The sequence below is a fragment of the Spermophilus citellus genome (assembly GCF_964194105.1).
Source record: "Spermophilus citellus genome assembly, chromosome: 2".
Classification (NCBI taxonomy): Eukaryota; Metazoa; Chordata; class Mammalia; order Rodentia; family Sciuridae; genus Spermophilus; species Spermophilus citellus.
In genome coordinates this window covers 220,362,426-220,374,730 of record NC_138183.1, presented here as the reverse complement: position 1 = coordinate 220,374,730, position 12,305 = coordinate 220,362,426, and the positions used below count along the sequence as shown (strand labels likewise).

Below are 12,305 nucleotides of genomic sequence, written 5' to 3'. Positions count from 1 at the left end.
GAATGAACCAATCCATTGATGAGGTCAGAGCCCTATGATTCAGTCACTTCTGGATCACAAGAGTCACATTTTTGAGCACACTCTTTACTTGCTATAGATATATTATATGCAGCTGATCCATCTTGTATCTTACCATTATATTTCCATTTTTGATTTTGTAATTATTTCACTCCCCTACCCATGTTTGCTTCATTTTATATGTGCCTGTTACCAATTCATTCTCAAATTCTCCACAGAAAGGTTTATGTTATTGCCCAGCATGGTAGCACACTCCTATAATCCTAGCAGCTCAGGAGGCTGAGGCAGGAGGATTGCAAGTTCAAAGCTGGCCTCAGCAACTTAGTGAGTCCCTAAACAACTCAGCGAGACACTGTCTCAAAATAAAAAATAAAAAAATTAGAATTAAAAAGGCTGGGAATATGGCTCAGTTGTTAAGTGACCCTGGGTTCAATCCCTGGTACAAAAAAAAAAGTTTGTTTTATTAATATTGTCATTCCATTAGTGAATGACAAATTTCTTTTTTTCCTTGATAGCTCCACTAATCCTCTTCCCTGCTCTAGTGTGGATGAGTTGCTCTGCAGGCAAGCTGCTTGGCTATTATCTTGGGCTTTTCTTCATGATTATGAGGATTAATTTAATGTGCCAACTTGGCTGGGCTAAGGGATGCTCAGAGAGCTGGTAAAACATTATTTCTCTGTGTGTTGGCTTCTAGTTTAGCATTTGAATTGGTAAACTGAGTAAAGATCAACTTCATTAATGTGGGTAGGCTCATTCAATCCATGAAGAGCCTGAATGGAAGAAAAAGTGGAAATTTGCTCTTTCTGCTTAAACTAGTATATCCATCTTTTGCCCTGGACTTTGATGCTCCAGGTTCTTACTTGGACTATGACAGAAAATTGGCTTCTCTGGGTCTCAGGTCTTTGGGTTTGAACTAGAAATATACTACCCATCTTTCCTGGGTTTCCAGCTTGCAGACAGCACATTGTGAGAATTCTCAGCCTCCACAGTCACCTAAACCAATCCTTCATAATAAATCCCTGTGAGTGGGTGTACATGCTAATAACTCTGTTTCTCTGTAGAGCTCTAATAAACCAATAACTGTGAAATTATATTAATCTTGTCTATGCTTGATTCTGTTTCCTTGATATAACCTAACTCCTTCTCAGCTAACTTCCTAATTTTGATGAAACACATTTTCTAGTAGCTCTTGAGAAAGTATATATGGAAAGCACAATTTTTTTGATAGAGCTTATGTAACAGATATATAGGTAGATAGATTAGATACATAAATGGATGGATAAATTTGGTGGTGCTGGGGATCAAACCCAGATCATTGTATATACTAGACAAGTGCTTTACCACTATGCTATACCTACAGCCCTAAAACATTTTTATTATACCTTCACTTTTCATTGACAATTTGGTTTTATGGGTTTATTTCTGTCTCTCCCCCTCAAAAAAAGATACGTTGAAATCAATCCCTGTAACTCAGAGGGTGAACATACTTGGAAATGGGGCCATTGATGTAACTAATGATGTAATTAATTAAGATTAAGTCATACCGGAGTAGGTCATATCCTTATAAGATGTCCACAAGGAATGTCAAGGGACAGTGAAAGCAAATATTGGAATAATGTAGCTTCAAGTCAGGGATCATCAAAGATTGCCAGGAATCTACTAGAAAGCTAGTAAAATAAAAAAAAAAAATGATTCTTTTACAGCTTTAGAGTATACTACCTTGATTTCTGACTTCTTGCTACCAGAAATTTGAGACAATAAATATCTCGTTTTAAGCCAACCAATTTGTCATACTTTATTATGGCTGTCCTAGAAAGCTAATACAGTTGAATATAGAATTAAAGATTGGGAATTATTTTTCCTAAAAATGTAATAGCTGTGTCCTAGCTTCCAGTGCTGCTAATGAGAAATACATGCTATTTGGGTTCCCAATCCTTAGAATGTGATTTTTTTTATTGTTTCTACTTATCCCTGGTATTATGAAATGTAATGATGATTATGTGTTAATTACCAGCGACATGGAAAATACTATACAAAAGATGCAAAGTAAACAATCCATAATCCCAATTCATGAAAATAGTTCCTGTTCTGACAGAGTAGAAAATCCACATAATTTACAAGGATCATGGGGTAAAAACTTAGAAAGATACTGCCTTAGTAATGAGGTTCAATTAGCCCTCCACTAAAGGCAGAATTTGTACCACCTAGCAAGGATTAAAATTAAGTGTCAAAAGGACAAAACTGTTTTCAAATAAGCAAATTTTATAATGCCTGACATCCTATTAAAAAAATTATCAGGTATGCAAGTAGCAAAAAATTGTAAGCCATAATACACAGAAAACTCAATTAACATAAGACAATGTCAGAAACAGCATAGATGATAGAATTAGTAGAAAAAGACACCAAGGTTATCATTATAACTTTATAGAAGAAGCTATAGGAAAAATTTGGCATGTTAAATAAAGACATGGAAGACACACACACATTCACATCAAATGACTAGAGAGAAAACCACATGTCTGAGAGGAAAAGTGAAACACGTGGGATTAAAGGAATGTATGATATTGAAAAAGCAAATTAGTCAACACAAAGACATGGGAATTGTCCACAAGGAAACAGAAAACTTGAAAAAAACAAAATTAACATAGTGAAAATTAACTTTTGAGACAATGTCACATGGTTAAATATACATGTACCTGACTCCACCAAAGGAGAGTAGAAAGACTAGGAAGGAAAAATATTTGAAGAAATAAGGGTAATGTTTGCATATTTCTTGTTCCACACAGTATTTCTAACAAAGCACCTGGTGGGCATTGGGCATTTAATAAATACTTCTTGAACACATTTGTGGCATAAAAAAATAATAAAATGAATAAGAAATAAGTACATGGGTGTTATTGTAGGGTGTTAGAATCAATAGGGTGTTAGGAGTTGAAACAATATAGAAAAAGGGAAGACTTAGCAGAAGCGACACATCTTGAGCAGGAACCTGAAAAATGAGTTCAGTTGAATGTGTATGATGTTTGGAGAGTAGGTGATGAAAATGGGCATTCCCTACAAGAACACAGAGAAAGAGTTGGAAACTAGGATAAACATGGTTTTGAATATACCATCTTGACTGGAGTCGTGGTTAGCCTTAGGGATAATTAGAAATGAGGGTAGCTGGATGAGTTAGGGTCAGAGTACATAAGACTTGAGTAATAGGGAATAGAGAAACCAATGTTTCTGGTGGTGACATTAAAAGGATTAGAAGAAAGTGCTGAAGTTGAATGCCAAGAGCAGGCCAGAAGCAACCAGATTATTAAAATGATATGGTTATGAAGTTTTTAAAACTTAAATGTGAAAGCATCTAACAACATCAGCACAAACTAAGGGCTTGGATAGGTTAGTAGAATACAAACATGGGGCAAAAAAGCAATTTTTCTTGGCTCATGAAAATTTCAAAAGTGGCCCTAAATAGTATTATTATATGATATTTCTTTTATATTTACATAAGATTCTGAATTAGTTTCTTAAGACTGTTACTGTATAGCACACTAAAGCCTTTCTTCCTATCTCACCCAGTTATGGCCCATTTTCTTTGTACTTGCAGATATGAGGGTAAGATTCAAGCTTTGGCTTTTTAAAATTAAAAATTAATGTAAGGCTTCCAGAACCAAGAATTCATAATGTCACGTACACACTTAACTGTCACCTAATCTTGGCATTCAGGAATTTTAAAAGACCTTGGAGACAGAAACTCTTTGTCTCACAGATGGAGAAACTGAGGCCAAAAAAGGGTAAGTGAGCAGTCCAGAATCCTGGAAGTAGAATCCACGCAGTGTGACTCATCTACAAAGGGCTCCAAGCGGTGGGAAAGGCGCAAAGCCAGGGCAGGGAGCAGGAGGCAGGGGAAAAGGGTCTTTACAATCCGGGAGGCCTGGGAATCCGAGATTCTGGCGACCTCAAGAACAACTGTCTCAACCCTACACTACGAAACGCTACCCCGTAAAATACTTCGCGGAGTGAGCGCTGGTCCTTCCTGATCTCGCGATACCGGTCGATCCTCGCCCTTCCGGCTCTCGCTAGGCTCCGCCTACCGCAGCTTCTCTGTCGTCATTTCCTGTCGTTCTGTATTGCTAAGGGAGAAGATGGCGGCGCTGGGAGAACCTGTACGCCTGGAGAGGGGTGAGTGCGGCCGATGCCCTGACCGAGGCGGGTGGAAGGGATGAGGAAGTGCGGTGTCACTGGAGGGAAGGAGAGGCTGCCCAGGCTCAGACTCAGAACCTGCCTGCCCCTTGCGTGGCGGCCGCCGACGTCGCTGTCATCCGCACGGTGGAGGGCGCTTACGATTTTTTGACTGTTTGCTAGACCCCCTCTGTGTTCACACGCACTGTCCCGGGGCATAGCACAGTTAATTACAATCTGCTCACGTTTGCGGACATACGCCGCACACGCACCCTCTGGGTGGGCACAGCAGATGCGGCGTTCAGGGATCTGTAAACCAGAACAACATATGTCACACACCCTGTTCGGATCGTCTACACTGTTGTACATACACTTGCACAAACCTAATGGGCTTGCCTTCACCCACATATCGCACAATACCCGGACACACGGCACATTTTCACAAGAACTCGCCCTCCCTTCTTCGTTACTTTTACCACAGCCTCCCTTGCATTCGTAATTTGGTATTTCCTAGCTTTGGTACCCCTCCCAGGCACGAGGGTGCTTTTCAAAACAATCCTACTGACTTGATCTTGAAAAGCTTGTTATGTAACTTATGTAAAGTAGTGGTAGATTGTAAAACACTTGGCAGGTGCGATCATATTTTTTTTTATTACACACCCTACAATTGCAAACCGTGATAAGTTGATTGCTTCTTGAAGCAAACTGTTAACAAAGATAAAACCTAGTTTGCTGTGTAATTACAGACCAGGGAATCAGTGAAAATACAAATATTAAGATTTTGAATGCTCCATTGTCTTCCCCAAATCCTTTATTTCAGACAATTCAAACCTGCTTTTGACACACAAGCATTTGAAGGTTTTTTGTTTTGTTTTGTTTTTTGCTTTTGTTACCATTCTGGGTATTGAACCCAGCTTACTTTACCAGTGAGCTATCTCCGCAGCCCTCCTTATTTTTTATTGAGATAAGGTCTCAGCTCAGGCTGGCCTTAAAATTGAGATCCTCCTGCCTCAGCCTCCCAAGTAGTCAGGACTGTATCACAGGTGTGTATCACTTTCCTGACTTAAAAATTATCAGTCAAGAAGTACCACAAAAAAATTTTAGCATTGTTGGTAAACAGCATAAAATGTAGATTAAAGTTATTTTGCACATATTATCATTTGAAATTACAGTCTCAATATTCTTCTCTAAGAAGAAGATACATTTTTAGAATTGTATTTAGAAAAGCCTCTTTCCTTATCCCTTCCCACAAACAAATGTGCACATATGATTGTTAGTTTGCTCCTTATGGTGTTCCTCATTTGGAAGTCTTTTTTATAAATAAGGTTGTTTCTCTACAGCCCACCAGGCCATTTATTGAAGCATAATTTTATAACAGAAGAGTAGCTTCTCTGAGTAGACTTTCTAAGTTAGGCTTAAGACAAAGGTGACATCTTCCTCCTGAGCACAGTGGCGATGTGCTTTGCAGAAAGGAACAAATCTGTTGGTGCTAACAAGAGTAGGTGTTTTTCTTTTAAAGCTAGTTAGTTGTAGAATTCTAACATGTTGGAAGTCTTGTATTTTTAAATGCAGTACAAAATGTGGAACTTCATCCCCTAGCATTTAGTTTTGGTAGTTGTCTTTGCTTTTTGTTGTTGAATTTTTTTTTTTTTTAAAGTTCTTCAGTAGAATCTTCAGCACCTTGGTAGGGATGAATTATAAGGGGTTCTATTCAGCAGCATAGGAAAGTTAAATTATCTCAGAACTCTGTTAACAAATAACTCCCAGTAATCCTACAGTACAGTATCAGTGCATGTAATCAAGATCTTGAGTGCCAGTTGGGCACAGTAGTGTATGTCTGTAATCTCAGCTACTGCAGAGACTGAGGCAGGAGGATCCTAAGTTCAAAGCCGGTTTTGGCGACTTAGTGAGACCCTTTCTCAAAATACAACAAAAAGGGTTGGGGGTGTAGTTTATTGGTAGAGTGTTTGCCTCGAATGTAAGACTCTATGTTCAATCCCTGGTAATGGCAGTGGGAGGCAATGGGGAGATAGTGCCTTCTAAATCATCAAAACTTAATTCACAAAGGTTCAAAAACAGGTAAGAAAAAAATCAAACAGACATTGTCATTAATTGTTGAACATGACTTTGAATCTTGTAGAGTTTCTTAATTAATAAAACACATCCCCACACTTCTCAATGACAATTTACTAACATGCTTAATGGATTTGTATAAATGTATGCAACCCCTTAATATTTCTTAAGACTGATGCCAGCGTAACATAATATTTATGTTTGCTGAGCCTCTTTAAAGATTTGATTTGGTCATCAAATGCCTTTTATGAAGAAGGTGTATTATTTTCATTTTACATTGAAAGGCACTGAGACACAAGGAGGTTAAGTAATTTGTTGAAGGTCTCACAGCTAGTATGAAGAACAGAATTACACAGCTAGTTTTTATTTTTTATTTTTAAAACTACGTATTCGATTGAAATTGTCTGAATTAAAACATTGTGTTAACAATCCTAACTTGAAAACAAATCAGTTAATTTTATTCAGGTTTACTGTTAATTTAAATGTGTCCCAGACACTAACTCCATCTGTTATTAAATAGTTCATATCTATGCATATATCATGTTTATCTTTAGGAAATGAAAAGTGATTTCACTAGCACGTGGTCTGCTATTCAGTGCTTTGGTTACTAATATGATAACTAAGTAAATTTTTATTGACTAAATAATTCCCAATATTACTACTGGCTTTTCTGAAGCAGTGCAGTTAACATGTCTGTCACATCTGAGCCCCAGTCCTTTCCTGTGACATTTAGTAGTTTATATTCAGTTTGCCTGTCTCTCAATTATTTTTTAAACTATATTTCTGCAACATGAGAAATTTTTAAATCTGTAAAATTTAATGTGCTCAGATTTTACATTCCTGTTTTCAATGTGTACATGAATAATCTCCTCTTTCTCATACAAAAACACAGATGCTTTGTTTTACTCCCTCTATTTTCTGCATACTGTTAGTCCTTGTGGAATTAATCCTAATTCCTACAATGTAACATAGGCATTTCAAGAATTCTTAGAGAAAGTTATCTATCAGTATGTGTTTGTTTAACTCTAGATATTTGTAGAGCAATTGAATTGTTGGAAAAACTACAAAGGAGTGGAGAGGTACCACCACAGAAACTTCAGGCTTTACAAAGAGTCCTTCAAAGTGAGTTCTGCAATGCTGTAAGAGAGGTGAGTAAATATGATTAAGATGTACTAAAAAGTTTAGTTATCTAGCTAAGATAATAGTATGAAATTTAGACTTAGAAAGTCTTAATAAGCATTAGAAAAACATTTGAGCCCGTCTTTTAGTTTTTGGAATTTCTAATAGAAAAATAATTTACAAGGACACATAATTTTGCCTGAAATTGTAATGCATTTAACTTTACAGAGAAATCAAACATGATATATTCCAAGATTTAAAATATAACAACTTTTATGTTTTACAGGTATATGAACATGTCTATGAAACTGTGGATATCAGTAGCAGTCCTGAAGTGAGAGCTAATGCAACTGCAAAGGTAAATTTGTTTATTTACCCAAAGTGAGAATTCTTAATAAATTAGAGGTTGAAAATATACAATTATTAGGTTCATAATAAGCTTATTTTAGAAGCTAGCATAATATCTTTCAAATTATACCAAGCTTCCCAAGTGCTAAGAATAGAACATTTTTATTACTGTGTGTAGTTTAGATAAGGCATCAAAAATGCTCTCACATACAATAATTATATACATATGAAATACCTAATTGTGTTATATACAATATATTTACATGTAAAATATCATCAATTTTATAATTGAGGATGAATTTCTCATTGATGAGGAAGTATCAAGATTAAATTATTTGTCTCAAACCACCACACAAATAGTAAATGGTAAAATAGGGTTATTTGATTTGTCCTTTACCCTAGCTCTGCAAATATGGTATAATATCAGTAGTAGGCTACCTCTTCAGGACTGAAGATGGAGCTTGTGTGCTTTTCCATACCAGATTTTTCCTCATATTCATTGTGTATTACTTGGTTAGATATGTTAATTCGAGTAGTAGATGACATACTAGACTTAATCATTGCAGATTATTTTTGATTGAGTTCCTGGTTTCCAAAAGAACAGATTGGATTCTCTATTGAATACAAATACTTAAACTTGTGGATATGGTTTATCAGAGTAGAAAATAGAAATTTAGTTTTTATACCTGAATTGTATAACCTTCACAGCTTATTTAGTTTTTGAGCCTTAGTTCTGTTAGGTAGGAAATGAGAGCTTTTTTGCATCTTCAGATAAGTCTTGATTTTCTTTTTACTCCTTGCACTTTTGTTCATGTACCCTGATCCATCATGAAAAAATGGTACCAGATTTCTTAATTAACTTTAAAAACATAATGAAACAGGAAAATCTTAATTTTGTGTTAGAATAAAGTGGATATGGCTCTATTAAATCTTCTGTGGGGTTTTTTTTTACTTGTAATTAGATAGTTTGCTAGAGCAACAAAAAATATTCATGTTGGCTATACGTGTGCCTGCTTTTCTTAATATAAAGACAATTCTTGATGTATTATTTATTTTGTGTATGGTACAAAGAGTATACAAAGAATATAGCAGCCAAAATGACGAATATATATATATATATATATATATATATATATATATAAGGACAACTCTGTGTGGGTTGTTATAGGTATGGTTTATTTTACACAAATGTCAGGCTATCTGGCCTTGAAGCTCCGGACTGTTAGTGTATTAGGGTAGAATATTCCTCTTTAATACACGGAATGTTATGTGCCCAGCAAGCCTGCTTATCAAGCCCTGCACACCTGGAACTACACAAAAGTTCTAGACAGTGGATGAGAGTGTGCTAAAAAATTCTGTTTCATACATAGTCCTGGAGTATGTATTCTTTTCAGTTACCGTTTCTTTTTTGGGAGTTGGGAGTATCAGGGATTGAACTCAGGGGCATTCACTGAGCCACATCCCCAGCCCTTTTTTGTATTTTATTTAGAGCCTTGCTGTTGCTGAGGCTGGCTTCGAACTCGCAATCCTCGTGTTTCAGCCTCCCCTTACCATTTCTTAAAAACCTCCGCTTAGCTTCTCAGAATAACCAATGAATTTGTGAATACTCATACATCAAAAATGTGCCTCACAATGCAGAATGAATTCTTTAAAAATCATGTTACATGCATTCATAAATATACCACAGGAATTTCATCTTTATGTATAAATAAAAAGAACCAGTCAAATATAAATGAATGGACTAGCCAAAGGAAGTCAAGGAGATTGGGTGGGGGAAGGGGGGCTTATGAACTGAATTTGAATTTCATGCAGCATGAGTTCATCAAGATGAATCCATCTACTATTTATAACTGTAAAGCTCTGATTAAGAGAGAGAGAGAGAGAGAGAGTGTGTGTGTGTGTGTGTGTGTGTGTTTATACATGTCTCAAAAGTAGTTTGATAGATCAGGGATATACTTCAGTGTTAGAGTACATGTTTATTAATGTGTATGAGTCCCTGGGTTTAATCCCCAGCAATGCCAAAAAATAAAACAAAAAAAAAAGTATTTTTTAAAAAGAGATGAAAGAACTGAAGTAAACAAAAGTCATATATTTTAAATATGTAAAATTTTCTTTCAGGCTACTGTCGCTGCGTTTGCTGCCAGTGAAGGACATTCTCATCCTCGAGTTGTTGAGCTACCCAAAACAGAAGAGGGACTTGGGTTCAATATTATGGGAGGCAAAGAACAAAACTCTCCAATCTATATATCTAGAATAATTCCAGGTGGAATAGCTGATAGGCATGGGGGCCTCAAGCGAGGAGATCAACTTCTTTCTGTTAATGGAGTGGTAAGGATGAATTTTATTTATATTTGCAGTAATGTGCTGTGACCACTTGGGGGTGCCTGTGGATTGTAGAAACAGAAGATGCCAGTGCAAGGGATTAATAAACTTTGTAGTTTAAGAATGCCTTAAGCGAATGCTAGGCAGTACCGAATGCTAGGCAGTACCGTTTAGGACAGTGGTTGTTTTTTGTTTCTTTTTTTTTTAAATGCAGCTCTGGGGATTGAAGGGGGTGGGGGGAGTGGCCAGGCTTTGCTCATACTGGTCAAGTGCTTTATCATTGAGCTCCATCCCCAGCCCAGTGATCTTTTTAAGGCACTAGAAAAGGGGTTTGCATCTCTTCAATGTAAATTAACAGTGCTTAGTGGGATTTTTATTACATAATTAAACTCTTCAGTAGTTAAAACAGTTTACTAAATTAGAAATGTACTGTCATTTTTACTTTTTATAGAATGGCAGTTGCTTGATTAAGTTCTGACATAGTGCAGTAATAAGATATGTATATTGAAATGCTAATTACTTAGAACTTAAAAAATGATTTCGAGACTGTAAGCAGAATTGATGTATCACTGGATTTCACACTGATAATACAAGATTAGCATTGAAAGGATGCAGTATCTCTATAGCTGTACCACCCTGAATGTGCCGAATCTTATGTGAATTGATGCAATGAAGACTCTCTTTACTTGATTTTAAATCTTTATAGTTGTCGTTACTCTCAAAACCTAAGTATTAATTGTATGTATGCATTTTTTCCAGAGCGTTGAAGGAGAACATCACGAAAAAGCTGTAGAACTGCTGAAAGCAGCCCAAGGAAAGGTTAAATTGGTAGTACGGTATACACCCAAAGTCTTAGAAGAAATGGAGTCACGCTTTGAAAAAATGAGATCTGCAAAACGCAGGCAACAGACCTAATACATTTAAAACTTTATATTCAATTTTGCTTTTTAGCTAGAGAAGTTTTACTTGTGACCTACTGATGGCCACAATGCCAATGATTGTAAAAAAAAAATACAAACTTCCCTTGAAATCCTCCTTGCCATTTTATAAATGCCTATTTTAACATCATTTATGGTTCTAGAGATGCATACACTTTTTTCTGACAAGAAAAAGTAAAAGGTGTTGAGGGCAATTCTGTCCTGCTGTTTTTACAGACCTTTTTCAAATGCAGATTTTGTCATAAAGTTGTTATAGATTTTTAAAAACGCTTTTTTAATATTAAAATGTACTTTTACATTCTTAATCTTTTTTTAAGAAGAATGTTTTCTTCATCTGGCTACTTATTTAAAATTAACAGTTCTCCAACTTTTTTTTTTTTTTTTTTGCTTACTATATTTTCTTTTAACCTCTGAAATTTCTTTACGATTTCCAAGAAATTAAGTATGGCAGTCTCACCTACAGCACTTCATTACCCTGTAGTTGTTAACATCATTGCTGCATTTTGTACTTTGAACATACACATAATATATATATATAATCAATGGTAGATAATAACACAGCATATTGGAAGTTTTTTACTTTTATTTGAACATGTATAATGGGTATTCGTTTATACTGATTTATAAAAGTAAGTTTTAAACACTGAAACAATCATCGCCTAAAATATGTATTTCATAATATTTAAGCAGTGAGGCAAGAGGATGTAATTTGACTATTAGCATTAATGATTATATCCCTTTCTAATTGTAGTCAACAATATATCAAAAAGTATAAATGCAAAACAGGTTCAGATCTCATCTCGCAAATTTTTTTAAGGCTGTTGATTTTTATTTAAGTACATTTCTCATGGTTTGGTCTTTCCATGCCTAGAGATGAGCCAGTTAGTTTGTGGTGGGAAATAGCAGAAAGAAAGAAGAAAAATTTAACCTCACTAGTCTTGAGTTACACATCTAGGTCATTTTAAAGAATCAATGTTAAATAGGAAAAGGAGGATATGTTTAAGATCTGTAAAAACTATGAGGTGATTTGATAAGAATCTATAGATTGTCACAATGAGTAGGAACTCATTTATATTAAAACGGTTGGATTTAGGGATGCAATCTTTGTTTACGATTCAAATATAATGGGAATTTTGAAAGTTACTTTGTCATTTGTCCACTGGATGTCACTCTTTTACTAAACGGCAGCTATTAGTATATGACTGTGACTGAGTTCTTCATAAAAGCTGAAATTAAAGAGTTAATTTTCAGTCACAATTCATAGGAACATTTGTACTTTTTTAAAAATTGTGAATGACATGCTAAAAGAAGATGGATTTA

General features: G+C 35.6%; 1 protein-coding gene across 1 annotated transcript; it reads left to right on the top strand.

Annotated features, from left to right (window-relative positions):
• Window positions 1-4,125: 4,125 nt before the first annotated feature.
• On the top strand, window positions 4,126-11,888 carry LIN7C (lin-7 homolog C, crumbs cell polarity complex component). The gene is made up of 5 exons (XM_081279080.1): window positions 4,126-4,185; window positions 7,288-7,406; window positions 7,664-7,735; window positions 9,844-10,053; window positions 10,807-11,888. Exons 1-5 carry the CDS (start codon window positions 4,149-4,151, stop codon window positions 10,960-10,962), a joined length of 594 nt encoding a protein of 197 aa, XP_081135206.1. The 5' UTR covers window positions 4,126-4,148; the 3' UTR covers window positions 10,963-11,888.
• The last annotated feature ends 417 nt before the right edge of the window (window positions 11,889-12,305 follow it).